The 20271-nt window shown below is 49.5% G+C and overlaps 1 protein-coding gene across 2 annotated transcripts; it reads right to left on the bottom strand.

The window, feature by feature from the left end:
* Window positions 1-1686: 1686 nt before the first annotated feature.
* Window positions 1687-20190, bottom strand: Pmm2 (phosphomannomutase 2). 2 transcript variants are annotated; one of them, XM_027940492.2, is made up of 8 exons: window positions 20025-20190; window positions 16891-17002; window positions 14998-15074; window positions 13497-13588; window positions 9884-9983; window positions 9689-9764; window positions 8047-8162; window positions 1687-2840 (listed from the first exon to the last, which is right to left on the bottom strand). In XM_027940492.2, exons 1-8 carry the CDS (start codon window positions 20088-20090, stop codon window positions 2739-2741), a joined length of 741 nt encoding a protein of 246 aa, XP_027796293.2. In that variant the 5' UTR covers window positions 20091-20190; the 3' UTR covers window positions 1687-2738. The 2 variants fall into 2 exon arrangements, with proteins under 2 accessions (XP_027796293.2, XP_027796294.2); XM_027940493.2 differs by lacking the exons at window positions 14998-15074; window positions 16891-17002.
* Between the last annotated feature and the right edge of the window lie 81 nt (window positions 20191-20271).

Here is a 20271-nt window from a genome sequence, read left to right as displayed (position 1 = left end):
TGGCTTGGTTGGCGGTGGATAAAGCTCTGTGGCCGTGTTTTGGGGTTGTGTGAGCGGGAGGGAGCTCTCATTCTCATTGTCCCCCTGCGGATAAGAGAATGGTCTCAGGGTTCCTGCTGCGGACACCTGATGGGGCTTGAAGTTCTCCAGATGCCAACGGGGTGGGGGGCTGGGAACAGATGAGGCCAGCCTCATCTTGGAGGCCGGGGCTCAGGAGAGAGTGCTAGAATAGATCTTCTAAGTCTTGGTGGTCACATTGGTGGAGAGCAGCAGGTCACTTGTGGGACAGTTGTGGGGAGGCAGCCAGATTCAGAGGGTGCAGGGACTGAGGTGGGCAGGGTGGCAATCCCGGGTGACAGGGCAGGGGCAGCTTGGGGAGGGACTTTGTGCCTGGCCGGGTGGGTTTCACTCTGCCTAGTGTTCCCCAAGGAGGTGGATGATGATCTGATGCGGATGGGTATTTGTATTAATATGATTTTTGAAGTGTTTTGGGGAAATTAGAACTAGTCCCTCCATCCAGTGTGTTCAGAAAGAGGTTGGAGTTGGCCTAAGCTCAGAACCAACCGTGAGCGAGTTGCCTTTTTACACCAAGGGAGTGTTCTGTGCAGGTGCCTGGGGGAGGGAGGGCTGGAAGCTGCAGCTGGGTCAGGAGCAGGCCGCCTGGGAGGCTGTGAAGGTCAGCGAGTTAGGGCTGTGCAGGTGGGAAGAGCCTGGGGCTGGCTGCTCACTGGGCTGTGATGGGCCCAGCCTGGGCTGGGCCTGGGCTGGGGGAGCCTGGGAGTGGGGAGGAAGAGGAAGTGATTCAGGGCTCCGCAGGCCTGGGCTGCGCCTGGGTCTGGTGCCATTGCCCAGCTCTGGCAGTGGGGTGGGAGGGAGCCCTCCAGCCACCCCCTCCCCCATCAGCTGCAGGACCTCCCGGAGGCCTGACACAGAGCCTGCCTGCCTGCCTGCGGACCTCCTGAGGCTGCTTAGACCCAGGTAACCTGGAGTCCAGGGCCAGCAGTGTCTTCAGATTTCTGAACAGACCCAGGCTGGCTTGGGCTTACTCGGTGCTTCCCTCTTGCTCAACTCCTACTGTATTTAAATGTCTTGGGTTGGTGACTTTATCCTGCCAACTCCCCAGGGCCAAGGGAATGACTGTGCTGCCCCCGGGCTGCTGGGAGGCATCCAGAGTTGGGACTGCTCACACAGGGCAGGCCTACTAGACTGCCATCAGCTCCTTCAGTGTACCCCGCACCATGTGGCAGGGGCCATCTCATTTGGCAGATGACACAGCTGGTCAGCAGAACCAGCCTCACACCTGGGCAGTCTGCGCCCACTTGGCCTCACAGACCCTGCCGTTCCTGGGCTTGCTCCATCACAGCCGACACCGTGACCACTTACTCCCACTGTACCCTGGGAGGGTCAGACTGGGGTTCCATGGGACACAGAGACCACAGGAAGAAAGGGGAAGGTAGGAACCCCAGGTCCATTTCATGCAGGAGGGTCTGAGGCAGCCGCCTGCCCAGGAAGGTTTACCAGTGAATTCTGGACCTCACCCCAGAGCCACCTGGTGTGGGAGCCACTGGAGAGAAGCACGGAGCAGAGTGGTCTCAGAGCTAAGGTGGGCTTCTTCCCGGAATATGGGGTGCAGCTGCCAATCCCTCTTCACCACCCACTGACAATCAGGAGGAACAAGCATCAGAATGAGAAACAGGAAACGTCACTTTAGTGTGCTCCACTGTGTTTTGAAAGGTCGTTACAGTACAATTTCAAAATTCAACAAGGGCAGGTGACAAGATGGCTGGTCCTGACAGCTGCTCAGAACCTGCCTGTGTGGGACAAAGGGCAGGCCTACAGCTGCTGCTGGCCCTCACCCCCATGCAGCCGGGCAGTTGGGCTGACTGGGTGGTAAGCCTCGGGGTGGAGATGGCCAGATGCTGGAAAGTGGCACAGGAACCCGTTCTCGGAGGGCTCTTCCCAGTGCTCCGGGGGCTGGGGGCGTGGAGCTCCCTCAGTCCACAGGGAAGGGTGGGCAGGAGCAGACTGTGTGGACGCCTGAGGAACCAGGTCCCAATAGGAGGGCCCTCTTGGGGAAGTCTGATGACATCCCTGGGAGCTGCTCTGGTGCAGGGGAAGGGCTGCCGCCAGTGTCTTAGCAGAGTCTGTCCTCCCAAGAGCAGCTAGGCTGTTCATAGTGAACGCAGGGCCGCCCGAGCACTGGGCCTACCCAGTGCAGACGCCAGGGGTCACTTGGTACCAGGCCAGCAATCTGTCTGGCAGGCCACAAACAGGAAGCAGGCTGGAAAACTGCGCATCCCAGCAACTCCCCCCCACCCCCTGGCTCAACTTGGGACGGGGCTTCAGGAGGGAGGGGAGCCCAGCTGTGTTCCAGGGTCATGCAGAGGCTGTCGCCCTTTCTGGTAGCTACGCCAGGGTCCAAACACTAACAGCAGTTGTATTTGAGACCCTTGAAGAGGGCGAGCCTCGGCACATTTGTTCTTTCTGAATCCTCCTTGAATGAGTTTCCAGAGCCCATGTTAGGGTGAAAACGTGCCAGTGCGAGGCAGGTCTGAGGCTGGGGATGGGGTCTCATCCCCTCCCTGGATCCTTCTGGCACTGCAAGAGGAGCATGACCTGCTGGGGGTGGAGGCTGATCCTGCTGCCCAGTGTGGTGGTGTCCACACCGTGCACAGCTGGGAGTGGGTGTGTGTGAGGAGGGGCCGTGGCTTTGGCCAGGGACCCCCTCCCCACCCTCGTTACGAGAAGAGCTCTTCACAGATCCTGCGTGTGTCCTCGGGTGCTGTCACAGTGTAGCCCACGGTTCTCGGGTCTGTGAAGATCTCGTGGTCATTGCCGCCCTGCAGAGACACAAGGCCCAGATGTGTTAGGCTCTGCTGCCCAGGGTGCGGCTGCGCGACCCTGGCACTGAAGGCCGACAGAAGTGAGGGACCAACACCTCACCAGGGCAGGGAGACTTCCAGTTACTTCTTAGTTTGCAGGGGAGGAACGCCGCGGGCACTCTTGGGAAGGATTTTAACCTCCTGTTGAACCCCAACTGGGCTTGGAACATGTAATTATCCTTGTGAAGGAAATCACGATGCTCTTGTGAAGATCTAAGGCTTATTTTGCTATAAAGCAAGTGTAGGAGTGACAGCAGCCTCATAGCCATCAACTCGTCTTACCTATCTATGCCCAAGCTTCTCCATCACAAGGATGGGGCAGGGTAGACAGCCTGGGCAGCTAGCTGTGACAATGTGCACAGTTGTCTCAGTGCTGACCATAGCCACATGGGGTCACTGGGCACTTAAAGTGTAGGTAGGGCCACAAGGAGCCGAGTTTGATTTTGATCACATTTAGATGGCCCCATGCAGCTGGTGGCTGGCTAAGGGTATGGCCTTTGCAGCGGGTGGCCTGGGTTGGACCTTGGTTCTGACTGAATGAGGGTGTGGCTACAGAAGGCTCTTCTGCCCAGAATGGGGTAATGGTGGGACCTGCCCAAGGCCAGGTCCGGGAGACGTCAGGTGAAGCACAGCTCTGGTCTTGTTCCTCACCTGGTGTGCCTTCCTGCAAGTCTCACCCTGGCCGGGATCAGGAAACAGCCTAAAAAAGGTGGCGGTCTGAGGAAGCTGGGCACACACTGCGATGGGGTGTGTCCAGTGGCTGGAGTAAGGGCCTCCACAGCCCTGCTGGCCTTGGGCTTCTGAGTCAGGCTACCTGCTGCCCCAGAACCCCCAGGACCCTGGCATCCAGCCATGTGCCCTGCAGCTCTGCTGGCTGCCAGGGCATCTTCCTCCCAAGCACCTTCCCAGCCACCCCAGGCCTTCCTTTCTCCACCAAGGGACCCTCTTCCTTCCAAGTCAGTTTCAGGGCAGGGGGCTCCTTCCCAGGCGCCTGAAGTCTGCAGCTCAGACAGAACCAAGCCCTGAGCTCCTCAGAGGAAGGCGTCTAGAATAAGGCTTCAGGGAATCGGAAATTTCAAATGCTCGATTTGCATATGCACCAAAGGCTAGGGTTCCATTAGGGGAGGCTCCAAGAATAAAAAGCCTGTTCCCTGAGGAAAGGGGGAGGAGGGGAGAAAGAGCAGCATATTTCTGTGGCAATCTGTTACAGGCCCAAAGGAGGGGAAGTTCGCCCCTTAACACTCAAATCCCTAGAGGCCCAGGGTTCCGTGTTCAGTTCCTGGGGGCTGGCACTCCCCACCCCATCTGCACAGGCTGCTGCTGAGCCCCACAGTCAAGTGGTGAACCCTGGAGACCCTCTGACTCGAGGGCCAGCGGGGAGCGTAGACGAGAGCCTGGAGTCGGTGAGGACCTGTCTCCTGGGACCTGGCAGGTCCCAATCTCTGAGACCTCAGTAACGGGGGGAGGGGGGGGGGAGAGAGGCTCTTGCAGCCCTAAGGGGTGCTCCACCAGTGAACCTCGTCCCAGACCTTTCGGACACAGCTTTGCCACGTGGCTGGGATTCCAGGCCCGGCCCAGCTTTTCCAGTGTCTCCTAAAGGAAGCACAGCTGGCTGCAGAGCAGTCCTCTGGTGGGAGAGGGCACACCCTGACCCCCCCTCTGAGCCAGGGGCTTGTTACCCCTCTCAGGACCTCACTGTGTCCAGGTACGGCTGATTCACAGGGGAACTGAACCTCAGAGAGACGGAGGCTTGTGTGTAGTTACTGCAGGGGCAGGCGGCAGGGCCACATCCATCTTTTTTGGTTTACAAATCTCTTGACCCATGCTCTCAATTTTTTTGGGGGGGGGCAGTGCTGGGGATGGAACCCAGGGCCTTGTACAGGGGAGGAGGCACTCCACCAACTGAGCTGATCCCCAGCCCGCAATCCAATATTAAAGACAGGTGGTCTTGTTCACGTTTCAGGAGAGTAAAATGCTGCACATTTAGTGGGAAGGGGAGGAAGCCGCTGGCTTGCAGAGGTGGTGAGGTGAAGGGCAAGATGGGAACTGAGGGGCCCGGCTGTCGGCCGAGAGCCCAGCAGGGCCCACGCCTCCCCCGCGTCCTGCTCAGGTCTGAACTGAGAGGTGCCCGAAAACTGCTGCTTCCCCTCTCAATCTGATATTTTCAAAGTCTACTTTCAACAGATAGAACATTCTGGGATGTGGCTGTAGTTCAGTGGTAGAGCACTTGCCCAGCTTGTGTGAGACCCTGAGTTCAAGTCCAGGCACGACGACAAAAAATCCTCAGAAAACAAACAAGATCCCCATATTCACATAGTTCAAAACGAAGAGGGGTCTCCTGGTGCTTCCACAGGCTGCACCTCAGACTGCCCAGAGAACGGCGGCCAGGGGACACAGCTGCATCCATCTGAATCTCCCAGACCTCGGCCTGGGGTGTGCCTGGAGCCAGGTGACTTGCGGGAAAAGCGTCTAAAGAGGACAAGAGCTTGGTGGCCAGTCTCCAGGCCCCTGCTCGCCCCTCTGGTACCTGCTGAGTGTTTCTTTACCTTTCAGGCTCCCTTCACACAGCGCAAGCTGAGGTGAGAGATTATTTCCCCCACTTTAGACAAAGACGTAGCACTTTACTTATATGGTCCTGCACTTTGCTTCAGGCACTAAGGAAACTGCAGAGATGTGTCCCCAGGACCACTGTGTAAGGGCTGGTCTCCTCAGTTCCCAGGCGCACACATGCCAGGACACCCAGAGCTCAGCTGCCCAAGGTGGAGCGCGGGGCAGTCACCATGAAGTGTTTTCACATTTCTAATGCCTGAAAGCCACGGTGCTGCTCGCAAGCAGCTTTCAACAAACCAGGGTTCTGGGAGAAGCCAGAGTGGCTGGGGGACTCAGCAGGTGGACCAGGCTGGGTGTGTCCCTAGGCTCTCTCCCCGAAGGCACAGGTGGGCGTAGGCGGGCCCAGGCCCGTCAGCTGAACTCAGAGCCAGGTCTGAGTGCGGCTGCTGGGGAGGAAGAGGGGTTTCTTGGAAAAGCAAGCACCGGCCTTCAGTGCCTGCAGGGAAATAGCTCTTTACTGACAAAGAGCTCGGGCTCCTTGCCTGGGAGCCAGCAAAACTCATGGCTCAGCAGGAACACAAGCAGCCTTCTGGGCGGTCACAGTATGGAAGGGTGACACCAGGAGCTGGAAGTTCTGAGCCTGAAGTCACAACTGCTTTCAGAGAACATTCACTAATATGGAGAAAACATACACATTAGGGGACAGAAGCTAAAGATGAAGTGGCCACGCTGCAGGGAGCCGCCTTTGGAACCGCAGCAGGGAGAAGAGGCTGGGGGTGGGGCTCAGCCGACGAGGGGGATGACAGGTGACCCCCTTTCTTCTTCACTCTGCTTCTCATTTTCTTTTTCAACCCCCAGTGCTCATTTTTGGCACTGGGGGTTGAACCCAGAAATCCTGCCACTTGTGACAGCACAGGTGAACTGGGGGACAATATGCAAGTTAATAGATCAGTTACAGAGGACACACGTGCATGATTCCACTCAGTCAGTACATTTTAAATGGTCAGACCAACAGAAGCAGAGTGGAGGAGTGGTCCCCGGGCTGGGAGGTGGCAAAGGGCAGCAGTTGTTCAGTGGGCACACAGGGTTTGTCAGCTTAGTTGAGGGAGTTCTAGAGACCAGTGACAACATGGGCCTCCAGTTAACAAGGTACAGTACAACTTTTTTTTTTTTTTAAATTTTGGCAGTAGTGGAGGTTGAACCCAGAGGCGCTCTACCACGGAATCCTTATTTTGAGACAGGGTCTAAGTTGCTGAGCATCTTGCTAAATTGCCAAGGCTAGCCTTGAACTTGAGATCCTCCTGTCTCAGCCTCCTGAGTAGCCGGGATTACAGGTCTGAGCCAACATGACTGGCTTCTATAAACTTAAAATTCTTTTGAGAGGGCAGATATCACATTAAGTGTTATAAAACAACCACCACAACCACTAAACCCACCCCGAGAATCTCCCCAAACCAAAGGCACAAAGATTTCCAAACTTATCAAGCTGCATATGTTACATGTGTGCAGATTTTCTGTGTCAATTATACCCCAATGAAGTCATTTAAAACAAAAAAAGCAGACAGGCATGTTCTGGTGCCACTGGCTCTGCCATTAGCTATGTGACCACGGGTAAGTCAGTCACCTCTCCAATTCCCAATTTTATCACTTAAAAAGCAAGAAGTGGGTCTGGACTCCCCTGCACTCCCCTTCATGAAGTGAGGACCTTGATGCAAGGCAGGCCCATCACAGGGTGGATCACGGCGGAGCAGCAAGGTTGTGGAGTGGAACAGAGATGAGAGGAATGAGTGATTCTGTACTTGCAGCATTTATGATGCACCTGCTGGGTGCACAATGTCTTAACAGACTAATGGGGACTGGGAAGTTGAGGTCATAAGACACCTGGGGCACCGTGTGGGAGGGAAGCAGAGGGGTAGGAACGAGAGGGATTTAAAGAGACACAGCCCCTCAGATATGGAGCCCCAGGACAGGAGTGGACAGATGATGCTGAGGCTCTTGGGCCCTTGATAGTGGCAAGGGAATTCTCCAGTCTGGGGCAAGCCTGGCCCCGATGCCAAAGTGGCTCTGGGGAAACTGCTGGCACTGGCCTTCACCACTGGGCTACCCTCCAGTTTCCAATTCAGATCTGGTACCAGGCTTGGGATTTCTGATACCCACCTCACTGACAGCCTGAGTGTGATACCCAGGACCCACTCCTACCTCCCAACTGTCCCTGATGCTCTGAGTCTCAGGCAATTCCTTGTCCTTCCAAGGCTTACGATGCCTCAGTGTATAATGTACACCTCAACGTACAATGTGGGGAGGATACAGTAGAATAAGATAAAAATGATAAGGGCTTTGAAATCCAGAGCATTTCACATTAGCCCCAGAGGCCCTGTTCTGAAAGGGCAATATTTAATTCAAAAGCCAGTTGAAAAGGATTGACTGACAGGCAGCTGATCCTCTCCTCCACTGGGGCACTGGGTGTCTGAGCTCGGAGGCTCGCTCACGTCCTCCAGGACAGAAGCCATCCCTCAAACTGAGCTGGGCCAGTGGGGAGAAGACAGCTGGTCACTGCCCTTCCCCTTCAAGCCCAAACTGAAAGTGAAGTTGCAAAAAACACCTTCATACTTACTGGCATGGTTTTGTCTCCAAAGAAATAAATGGTTTTATAACCGTCATTTTCCACGTGTCTCAGGCAATACCTCTTGTCCCATCCATCAGGAAAGACGTCAAAGCTGATCTGGCCTCCTGCCAGGGGACACACACACACAAATTAACAATGATGCCGGGTGTGGTGGTGCATGCCCGTAATGCCAGCAACTGAGGAGGCTGAGGCAGGAGGGTCATTAGTTCTAAGCCAGCTTCAGCAACTTAGCAAGGCCATAAACAACTTAGTGAGATCCTGTTTCAAAATACAAAATAAAAAGGGCTTGGGTTGTGGCTCAGTGGTTAAGTACCCCTGGGTGTTCAAACTCCAGTGCTCGCGCGCGCGCGCGCGCACACACACACACACACACACACACACAAGTTAAAGGGGAAAAGGGGCTAAGGAGGGTTGAGGTGTGGCTCGGGGGCAGAGCACTTGCCTGGCATGTGGAGGCTCTGGGCTCCAGACTTCATTCCCCCAAAAGAAAGAGGCTAATATGTCACTGAAGAAGATTTATAACTCATTCTTTGTCAGCAACTAGATCGCCAAGGCTGTTTGATACCCTAATCTGCAACTTATACCACTTTAAGGACGGGTGCTAGAAATTAATCTACGTGATGTTTTTTCCAACATTATTTCACCTGGGTCTAAACATAAGGTTTAGAACGCCAGCTCACGGTGAGGAATCTGTTAAGCACATGGGTGCAAACAAAGCCCACCTGGGAGAGCCTGAGGAGAAGCCTGGCAGTGGCTCCTTCAGATGCACTTCCCTGCACTTCCCAGTGCCCCTGGTAGGAGATGCCGGGGAGCAGGCTGCATCCAGTGTGTCTTGCAGGAAGTATGAAAATCACGTAGAAGGTGACTGGTTCATAGGCAGCTTCTCCCATGCCACAGAGACCCTTTCAAAGCTCTGTCAGAAACCTGTCCATCTCAGTGTCTAGGAACACGCATGTCTTACACCAAATCCCTTGGCGTCTAAACTTCCTACAATCTATTCATCATCCATCCATTGATTTACAATAAGTAATTGCTTATTGTGCTTTACCATTGAGCTACATCCTCCATCCTTTTTATTCTGAGGAAGGATCTCACTAAATTGCCTAGGCTGGCTTTGAACCTGTGATCCTCCTGCTGCAGCCTCCCAAGTAGCTGGGATCACAGGTGCGTGCCACCACGTCCAGCTCAGGCCTTGGTTTCTTGCTCTGCAAAAATGACCCAGTTGACGGTGACAGTCCCTTACTGGTGATACACTGAACCACGTTTCCAAGACATCTTGGTGTAATGCATCTCAGAGGCTCACAGCCCCTCCCTCTCTTTTGGAGTTCTCTGCAGAGCGCCTCTCCTGTCCAAAGGCATGAGGGCAACTTCTCACTCTTCCAGCATCAAGAAACTCCTTGTGACCACGAGAAGTGCAGGCAGGAAGAATCCCCAGTGAGGACTCAGAACCAGACCTGACAGTCTGGAAGCCATTTCCTGGGCAAGTCCTGCTACAGCCAATTGTGCAGGAGAGAGTGGCTACTTTCCTTACAGCCTGGACTGCCCATGTCATCCCCCACCCAGCTCAGCAGCCCATACCCAACTCCTGGCAAATGGGTAGCCACGTCTTGAACGTTTGGATATACAATACCTATGGAGAACGTGAGGCCTCTGCCTGCAAACTCCTTCTGCAGATCTGCTACGAAGTTTTGTCTTATATTTTCTTTCTGGCAAAAAACAACAAAAACCTGTCCATTGTACTGCTTTGTAGAGGAGCACTTTAAGTCCTGGCCACAAAGTGCATGTCTACCTGATTTCCATCCCCCACGGCCAGTTCAGGACTCACTTTATCCAGTTCGTAGAATTCAATGCGTTCTTCTTGGCTGCAGCTTCTTCCAATAGGGGACACATTCAACATCCCGTTTCGGAATTCAATGAAAGTACCCCTAGGGAGGAAAAGGGACCGAGGTCCCCCAAATGTCCTTATTTATTTGGGCAACATCGGTAGGTAAATAGACTAAAAGGTTGAGTGGTTTTATGAAGTAGAGGGGATGTAATCCATATTTCATTTTGTTTTTTTCTTCTTTTTTTGTGGTGGTGGGGATTGAACCTAAGAGCATTCTGCTACTGACTACATCTCCTTTCATTATTAATTTTTTTTTGATATTTATTTTTTGATTTTTAGTGGGTACAATATCTTTATTTTATGTGGTGCTGAGGATTGAACCCAGTGCCTCACAGGTGCTAGGCGAGCACTCTACCACTTGAGCCACAACCCCAGCCCCTCATTATTAATGTCTTAAAAAATTTGAGACAAGGTCTCACTAAATTGCCCAGCTGGTGTTGAACCTGTGCTCCTCCTGCCTCAGTCCCTCAAGTAGCTGGCATTGTGGAGGTGCGCGCCTCCCCTGGCCAGCGGTCCATGTTTCTCAGAGCTGTGCTGTGCAACACAGTAGGCCAGGAACCACAGGGGGCCATTGGGCCCTGAAATGCTGCTACTCCAGAATGAGATCAGATTTGAAATTTAGTATTAAAAAGGAACATGATTACCTTTGTAATGTTTTATAAGGACTACTTGTTAAAGCAGTTCTGATACATTGGGTTGAAAAAAATTTAAAGCTACATTTGTGGCTCAAGTTATATTTCTATTGGACATTGTGGCTGCTTGGCAGAGAATTTTAGAGTTAATGAAGAGCTGTGAAGATGTCTCCAGCACCACAAGAGCAATCCATTCCTCCCTACGGAGCTGGAAAACACTTCCAGACACCTATGTTGCTTGTGAACTCTCAGAGATTGACTTCCCCAAGCAGAGATACACAGAAGGGTTCTGAGAACTGCTCAGAGCCCAGTAACAACCGAGGAAACTCAATTTACCCTGTGGCAGACATTCCTAAGGATTTGACTTGATCACAGAAAATAAGAACGGCCCAACGAACGCCACCTCAGTGACTTAAATGAAGATGTTTAAAAACATTTTTTTTCCAGGAATGGGGATGTAGCTCAGTGGTTGAGTGCTTGCCTAGCATGTTTGAGGTCTTAGTTTTATCCCCAGAACCTGCCCCAACAGAACCACCACCAACAACCAACCAACCCCATTTGTGCCCACCATGTTTGCACTTTCAGTCTCAGAATAGTTTCTTAAAAGCTGAGATAATTTGGAAGATAGACATTCATCTTGACAAATTAAATTTCAATATTTTGTGACAAACATGCACTGACACATCTTCCAGCTCTCAAAGGCGGCACTTGTGAACCTACGGAACATTTTCCCCGTCTCTTTCCATTATTTAATTACACAGCGTTGATCTCCAGCCACCTGCCATGGTAGATACTGAGAGGCCACCTGCCAGGTGCAGAGTGTGGATGCGATTCAAGGCCAGCTGGCCTCTTACTATGCTGTCTGACTCTGGGCACCTCTCCAGGCCTCTGTTTGTTCACCTACAGAGAGAAGCTAATGGCACTTGCTCTGGCTGCCTCCAAAGGGTCTAGTGAAAAGCAAACAGACAGTTTATGTAAAGGTACTTTGTAAATTGGGAATGAACAAGTACTTATCAAGTAAAATAGAAATATCCAAGTCTCTAGCAGATGGATCTGGGCCCCTGCTATGCACGACTCATGGAGAACACAGCAAATGATACAGGAAGTGTGAACACCTAAGAAATGTTTCTAAAAATCCCATGTTTGGAGGTCAGGGGTGTGGCTCAGCGGGTGGAGTATTTGCCTAGCATATATGAGGTCCAGGGTTCAATCCCACTGCTGAAAAAAATAAAAAACCCAAAGACTCCATGTCCAGGTTGTCCTGAAACGGACAGAGACCTAGCCCTGTCCCTGTTGATACGGGGTTGGGGGGTGAGGGTGGGGACTGATTCCCAGGGCTGACCCTAGGGCCATGGGGTAAGCTATCAGAAACAGAGCTCAGCTATTTCCTCTCAACTCAGACATTGTACTTATTCCCAATACACAGAGGAAGCTGACACATTTCAGAAAGTCTCTCAAAAACAGGGATTAGGCTGGGCATGGTGGCATAAACCTGTAATTCCAGTGACTCAAGGGACTGAAGCAGGAGATCAAAAGTTTGAGGTCAGCCTAAAACTCTGTCTTAAAATAAAAAATAAAAAGGGCTAGGAGTGTTGGGCTGTGGCTGTAGTTCAGTGGTAGAGTGTTAGCCTACCACATTCAAGGCCCTGGGTTCGATCATTAGCCACATATAAATATAAATATATAAATAAAATAAAGGTATTGTGTCCAACTACAACTAAAAAATAAATATTAAAAAAAAAAAAAGGGCTGGGGGTGTAATTCAGTGGCAAAGCACCCCTCGGTTCAATCTCTAGTACCCCTCAAAAAACAGGGATTAGGGTGGTTTATCAATACTCAGTTCTCTTGTGAAGACTGGGCCGTGTAGGTCTTATGGCCTCTGCCTGAACTAGGCCGAGCACACAGTACTGATGCAAAATGTGGAAAAGCTGATCAACTGGGTCTCAGTTCTGGTTTCTTTCAGTGTTCTGGAACTATAGCTCTGTACTCCATTCTGCCTCACTAGATGATAAACTCTTTGAGGATGGGATCATGTCTCATTTTTTTAAAAAAAATCATGCTTAGCCGATAGTAATGAGGTGATGGACTTGGGACATGGGTGTCTGACTTTTTACTATGGGGAACTTAAACTTAGAAGCAAGCAGAATAGGAGAAGGAGCCCTAGGTATACAGCACCAGCAGCAGCAGCACCAGACCAGCCCGTTTCACCCATAGCCTCTCTGGGGGAAGGGACCTGCATGGGCTGGAGGTGCGGCTGCTCTGTGGATCCCAACAGGCTGGAGCAGCCTCTGGAGTGCAGCCCTGAGACCCAGCTGCCCCTTAAAGATGCAACTCCCCCATGACAGTGAAGGTCTACCCAGGAAGTCCTGAAAACCGGAAAGAATCAGCAACCTCACCATCAGCCCCCGTCAGCATCTGGATCCACTGCCTGCCCATCTTTGTATTGGGGGCACTGAGACTGGAGTAAGTGCTCTAGGGTGGGGTGGGGCAGGGCAGCCCCGTGGGACCCAGAACAGCCAGGGCCTGATTTGCCACAAAGTCAGAATCCAGATGTTTCAAAATCAGAAAACCAAATGTGAAATGATGGCAATGAGTGTGGTTTTATTTAACACTGTGGGCCAGCCACACTTGGCTCTGGGCAGGCTCCGCAGGCCTCCATTACATGTCCAGGTCTGGAGCCTCCCTTGCTCTTTGTACACGCCCTCTAACAGGTGCTCCCTTTCACGACAGCCTTGGAAGGTGTATGGTGTTCAGTGGCTGCACGAATGGCCTTCATGTGGACAGGCCATTTGCGTCACCATCCTACACTGTTGGCCTCACACACCGTTTCCAAGTGCTGGGCTTTGCATGTAAATGAGCACTCACCCCACAAGACATCGTTCCCTACTGCAGTAGCGCCTCTTTGCTGAAGGCAAACCTACCTTTTCTTGGGAAGTTTAATTTTTGCAATGTAGCTCAGACAGTAGTTGATCAAGTCTTGGATCAGAGCCTCACCCAGGTGACCTTGAATATTCTAGGTGAACAAAGTAGTGGAGTTACTTGGTTTAGCAGGAAGCATTTTCAAGACAGCTTTCCAGCAAGCCCCATCTTCAGCCACTCCTGCTGGGAAGCTGCGAGGCTGAGGCAGCAGGGCAGGGCCACGGTCCCTGCCGTTTACTTCTTTCCCTTTTCCTCTGGCTGAAGACATGGGGCAAGCCACAAAAGCACCAGCCAAAAGCATTTTCTCCTCACTGCTTAGAGATCTGTGTTCATTATCTTTCAAACACTTCCTGGAAGTCCAAAGAGTTTAATGCTCTAGCTTTTATTCAATTAAGATATCTACAGTGATGGACCAAAACACACTCCTCTTCTGTCTGAACAGAATGATCCTAGACTCTTAAGAGCTATGTACTACCTTTTTTTTTTTTTTCCCTTTTAAATTGATCTCAGGGATGCTCTACCACTGAACAATAACCCCAGCCCTTTTTATTTTGAGACAGGGTCTCACTACGTTGCTGAGGCTGGCCTTGAACCTGTGGTCCTCGTGCCTCAGCCTCCCAGGTGTCTAGGATTATAGGTGTGTGCCACCACACCAGTTTATACAGTACTTTCTAAGATGCTTATGCTGAGGCAGTCTGCCTAGTTTTTGCTATCATAATAGAAATATTAGATATAAGTATTCTTTTTTTAAAATAGCTTTTCTTCTTTTAATATTTTTTAGTTGTTGATGGACCTTTATTTTATTTGTTTGTATGTGGTGCTGAGAATTGAACCCAGTGCCTCATGTGTGCTACGCAAGCGCGCTACCACTGAGCCACAACCTCAGCCCATAATTTAAAATTTAGTTGTAGTTGGACACAATACCTTTATTTCACTTTTTTATTTTTATGTGCAAGGTGAGCGCCCTACCACTGAGTCACAACCCCAGCCCTAAGTATTCTTTTTTTTTTTAGTTGTAGTTGGACACAACACCTTTATTTCACTTGTTTATTTTTGTATGTGGTGCTGAGGATCGAACCCAGAGTTTTGCACATGCGAGATGAGTGCTCTACTGCTGAGCCACAACCCCAGCCCTCTTTTTTTAAAGAAAAAATATTTTTTGTTGTCTATGGACATAATACCTTTATTTTATTTATTTATTTTTATGTGGTGCTGAGGATTGAACCTAGTGCCTCACACATGTAGGCAAGTGCTCCGACACTGAGCTACAACCCAGGCCAGATATAAGTAGTCTTAAAAACCAATTATAAAAACTTAAATATTACTTTGTAATATTTAACAGTCATATGTTTCAACATTCAAAACTTAATGAAGAATGGAGTAAAGATTCATTTCCCCCATTAATCAGCTCCCAGTGTCCCGCCCCAGAGGCATTCAGCTTCAAATGCCCTTTAGACATCATTTTAAAAGTGTTATGTAGTTGTTCACATACTCAGAACCTACCTGTTTACATAATAGTTTCCCATCTTTGTATGCTACCAAGCCATTTTCTGGAAACACATAATCATATCTTTCAACCACTACAACCAAACCGAAACAAAAGAAAATTCAGAATGAATGAATTAAAATCTGTTTCTACTTCTTGACTAACATGCACCACCAATAAAACTACTGACCTCCAGTAAGAACCATGGAAGAACTTCATCCTAACCAAGCTCCCCAAACGAGGAGAGCAAGAAAGAAAGGCTCTTTGGTTATATTTAATGACAGCAGGCCTGGAGCCGGCCACAGGTCCTGTTCTGTACTTGCCTTCATCCCCTTGGTCTGGCCCAGTGGGCTCCCGAACTTGCCATGAGCCAGCATCACTGGGGCAGCAGGTGATGTAGGTTTCTAAACTCTGACTTTGGGCTTTCTAATCATTAAGTGACAGGCTAAACATAAGATTTTTTTTTTTTTTAAAGAAAAAGCTGTTTAGGTAATTCTTATAACCAGTCAGATTTGAACACTACCACACAGCCTTAATGAAGGGATTCTCAAACTTTAGGCACTTGTTCAAATGCAGACCCCAGGCCCAGCGCCCCTTGTCCATATCACCACGTGCTGAAAGAGACCCTCGCACCTGTAGTTTAACATGGTGACTGTGACAGAGGTGGGTTTAACTTTCTTCTAGTTTGTGTATCGATTCTTGCTGCACATTCTGACTATGCAGACCCCTCCTGTACCTCTTGTACCAGGAACAGGAGAGAGGGCAATCCCAACCAGGCAACAGGGTTTCCAGGCTAAAAGTGCCCTGTTGTGCTGTTTAGAGCATTTCTAAACAAAGCATCTACAAGGAGAATTAAACATAAGTGGAGTACAGACTCTTAAAGGAATCGTGTACATTATTCTTCCAGTAATGATAACCCAATAAATACGGCCTACACGGATTTGGAGGGTAAGATATGATATATGGAACAGGAGTTCCAAACAGGGGTGCCGCCACCAGGGGGTATTTGGCAATGTCTGGTGACATTTTGGTTGTCAAAATTCTGTGTGTGTTTGTGTGTGTGAACTCTGCTGACATCTAGTGGGAAAAGGCCAGGGAAATTGCTAAACATCTTCTAATGCACAGGAGGCCCCTATAATATAGAATTATGTGGCTCAAAATGTCAACAGTCAACAGTGCCAAGATTGAAAAGCCTTGCTCTATCAGAGCTGGTTCCAAGATGTGGGGACTCTGGGGAAAACAGGGGTTAAAGAAACAATTTATTCATCATTTCTCCACCCACTATTTCTCATAGGCCAGGCACCCCAGAGGCCCTGGGAGCACAGAGATAAACAATGACCGGTTCTGGTCTTCAAGGCAGATTCCAAAACTAACAGAGCACTACACTGGCAGGGCTTTGCTGCATCATCCCACAGAACTACTGAGTCAGAATCTCCAGGAAAGGAGTCAATATGGTTCTCCAGCTTCCAGGGTTCTGTGCTGGAGACTCTGGATGGGGGACAGGGAGAGCCTGTGACTCTCCTGAGTAGGGAACACTGATGAAGGCACTGGGGAGGAGGCACCAGCCCACGGGGCACTTCCACACCTGGGCGAGGAGTCAGAGCTGGGGCCTGGGCTAAGGCTAGAAGGCAGTGAGCAAGAACAGGCACGCGCTCGAGGCAGAAAGGTTTCTAAGTGCAGAGATGTGGACACCCACCTTTTTATGACAATCTACCTACACATCGAGTAAAGTACTTTCATCAGTCAACTCTAGAACTTTATGGACAGGATTAAAAGCACAGGAAAAATAAAGGAAGAGAAAATGTTTCCTCAAAGAAGGAAGCAGAAAGCTGACAACAGGTGGCTATAGTTTCCAATGCATCACGAGAAGCTCATCTTTGACCAAGCATAATCGGCAATGCGTTAGTTACCATCATTTCCCAGTTGCTCCTGCACTTTTTCAAAGTCTGACCCGCCTACCACTCCAATTTTGATCTTCTGCCTCAATTTCTGTAGAAAGTCATCCATTTCTTTGGTAATTTTCTGCATTTCAAGAAGAAAAACACATGTCAGGAGCCACAAAATAATCAACAGACTAAAATTGTAAGAAAAAGTAATTCTTATTTTTATACATGCTTACTCAGTTACTAGTCTGTAGATAAGTTCAAATGTTTTAGTTGTAATTTTAGGTGATATTTTATCAGAATAAACCTATTGACTTTTACTTACATTTACCAAAATTTATTCACATAAGCAATTTATGAAAAGCCGTATGTATTGTTACAGCTATTTTACTATGAATTTACTAGATATAAACATGTAAAAATAGTCTATTTTTTTCTTTCAGTACTGAGGATTAAACCCAGGCGTTCTTTATCACTGCACTATATTCATAGTCCAGATTTTTACTTTTTATTTTGAGACACAGTCTTGCAAAGTTGCTGAGGAGAGCCTGAAACTTGCAATCCTCCTGCTTCAGCCTCCTGAGTTGCTGGGATTACAAGCATGTAACACTTTGCCCAGCTGGCTAAATTGATTTTAAAATGAAAGACTACAATGAAATTAAATAGGAAGTTTAGAACTGATTTATTATAGTTATATAAAACAAAGAGCTAGGCTAGGAATGTGGCTCAGTGGTTAAGTTTGTGCTTGGCATAAGTGAGATCCTGGGTTTGAACCAGGATCTCAAAAAACCAAAAAACCACCCCCCAACAAAGGATAACATTAGAATTTGTTAGTCTTGGGGGCTGGGGTTGTGGCTCAGTGGTAGAGCTGAGAATTGCACTCAGTGCCTCACATATTCTAGGCAATTTATATAAATAAATCAATAAAATAAAGGTCCATCAACAACTAAAAAAAAAAAAAAAAAAGAATTTGCTAGTCTTTTTTTTTTTTTAAAAGAAAAGCTCCTGTCTATAAATAGTGATCTTACTGGTATAATTCTAAGCTCAATTCCAAATTGTATCATCATTCAAAATAAATCATAAACTACGATGAAAAGAAAAGATATAACATCTACAGTTCAATGCTTTGTTCTTCCTCCTGCCCTGCCCCACACCCACACTGGGACTGAACACAGCGGCACCTTACCACTGAGCTTCATCCCCATTCCTTCTTTATTCTGAGACAGGGTCTTACCAAATTGCTCTCGCTGGCCAAGAACTTGGGAGTCTCCTGACTTAACCTCCAGAGTTCCTGGGATTATAGGTATTGGCACAACCCTTTTTTCTTTAAAACACGTTTTTTAGATAAATACATTCATATTATTAATAAAACCTCACAGAGGAGCTTATAAAGAGTGAGATCTTCTCTACCTCTTACAGCAGAATCTTGACATATTGGGCAAAATCCAGAACTGCACGAGTGGCCTCTGAGTCAGTGAGAATGTGAAAACCTGTCCCCAGAGTCCCCAAATGGTTTGCTTAGACCTGACATCAGCATGGGAGGAAGTGGGAAGACTGTTGCAAAATATTAGAAGAACAATACTGACCAACAATGGCAGCAATACTTCCAGCTTCAAAGCCTAAGAAAGCGTAAGGGTACAACTTATTCCACTAAACCCTGTGCACACTGATGAGCTAAGTGGTACCGCGGTCAGCCACTGTGACATGTCTTGCAATGTGAATGGGGTATAAAAGATCACTCTTTGCTTCCAGGTGGCAGCAAATACTTTCAGAGAGGAAACAGGATCCACATGCTGTAACCACAGCTGAGCATTTACACTACACTCTGATGCAGAAGAAATCTTCAGAGTGAAGCAAGTGCACAGCAGAATTATTTCAGTGTTCCTAAATAAACCTGTGCTCATGATTATACATTGCCCCACACAAAATGAAATAGAGGAAGATTCAAAAACTTAAAATTAAGATGGAAAAAAGTTTAAAAACTCTGAAAAAGTTTAAAAACTTAAAAAAAAAAGTTTAGAAACTCTGAAAAAAATTTATAGAAGATTTTTGGGGGAGATGTTTAAGGAAATTTTACTACAGATATGAGGTGGAGCCAGCAAATGAGAGCCTGTGGGCCAGAATCAGGTCCACTGCCTGTTTGTGTAATCACTGGAACACAGCCCCATCCGTTGTGTGCAAGCTGCTTCTGTGCTAACACAATTGGGCAGTTGGAACAGAGACCTCATGGCCTGCAAAGCCTCAAATATTTCCAATCTGTCCATCTACAGATTGAACCCAAGGGTACTTTACCACTGAACTACACCCTCAACACTTTTTAATTTTTGAGACAGAGTCTCACTAAGTTGCCTATGCAGGCCTCAAATTTGTGATCCTCCTGCCTGGGACTGAGATTACAGGCATGCGCCCACACAATCAGATACAAGCCTGATCCTAACTGAAACTTATCTGTGCCCAGAGCAGCAATAATCTGGTAGTGGGGAGCAAGTTTGCAGGACCCAAGTAACTCTCAGCAGCAGCCTAAAGTGATCCAGGGTTCTTGCGTCACCAAGGTCCATTGCAGGGGCAGGCGGAAGTGTTTAATGTTTTGATATCCACTGTATGCAAGATACTCTAATAATTCTATCAGATCCTCACAAATACCATTTGGAACAGGTAATGTCCCTATTTAAGCTGTAGACGTTGAGACTCAAAGAAGTTAACTGACTGGCCCCAGGTCACACAGCTGTCAAGAGAGGAGCAGAGAATCCACTAAGTGTCTGACTTGGAAGCCTGTCTTTACTATCATGCACACAGCACAGCCCTTTGGCCACAGGACTGAGACGGTCACATGGCTGCAAGGGGTCCTGAGCTGGGGTTGAACCCCGGGTCAATCAGTGCCCAGGGCGCGCGGGCAAGTCCACAACGGTACTTCCCCGCCCAATGCACGTTTCCTGCTCTTAAGGTTCGTCGCCGCCTCACGTCTCTGAGCACCCGAGGTTCTGGAGAGCTGGTCAGACCCTGGTCTCATTCCTCCACGGCGCCCAGAACACAGCTCAGTCCCCGGGAGGAAGAAAGGTCCTAAGTTGCCCTTCGGCGCCCACCCTGGGTGGCCATTAGCCAGGTGTGCGAGAGGCGGGGTCCCCGCACCGGCAGCCACTAGCCTGCCGGGCGCCGCCTACCTGCCGCGGGGCCGTCAGGGTCCCATCCACATCGAAGAGGCACAGCACTGGGCCAGACGCCGCCATGGCTGCAGTTTCCGAGCGCACCCGATAGGACGCGCTGGCACCTGAGTTGGCACCAGGTACTCGACCCGGAACTTCCGGGTCCGGCACCCGCGCCGCAGGGCACGCCGGGAAGAGAACCATCCGGGTTCCCGTGTTGCCCGGGACGCGCTTCAGCCCCGTCCCAAGACCACGACTCCCGAGA

The sequence above is a fragment of the Marmota flaviventris genome, chromosome 19 (genome assembly GCF_047511675.1).
Source record: "Marmota flaviventris isolate mMarFla1 chromosome 19, mMarFla1.hap1, whole genome shotgun sequence".
Lineage (NCBI taxonomy): Eukaryota > Metazoa > Chordata > Mammalia > Rodentia > Sciuridae > Marmota > Marmota flaviventris.
Note: the sequence above shows the minus strand (reverse complement) of the source record. Positions and strands in the feature narration are given on the sequence as shown.

Bases quoted from the DNA above. Each gene is read 5' to 3' on its own strand.
- Pmm2 (XM_027940492.2), bottom strand. From the start codon at position 20,090: ATGGCGGCGTCTGGCCCAGTGCTGTGCCTCTTCGATGTGGATGGGACC. The intron at 13,589-14,997 runs GTAGGTTCTGAG...TTGTTCACCTAG, and splicing joins GGAAACTATTATGTAAACAG to AATATTCAAGGTCACCTGGG. The intron at 2,841-8,046 runs GTAAGTATGAAG...GTGTCTCTGCAG, and splicing joins TTGGAGACAAAACCATGCCA to GGCGGCAATGACCACGAGAT.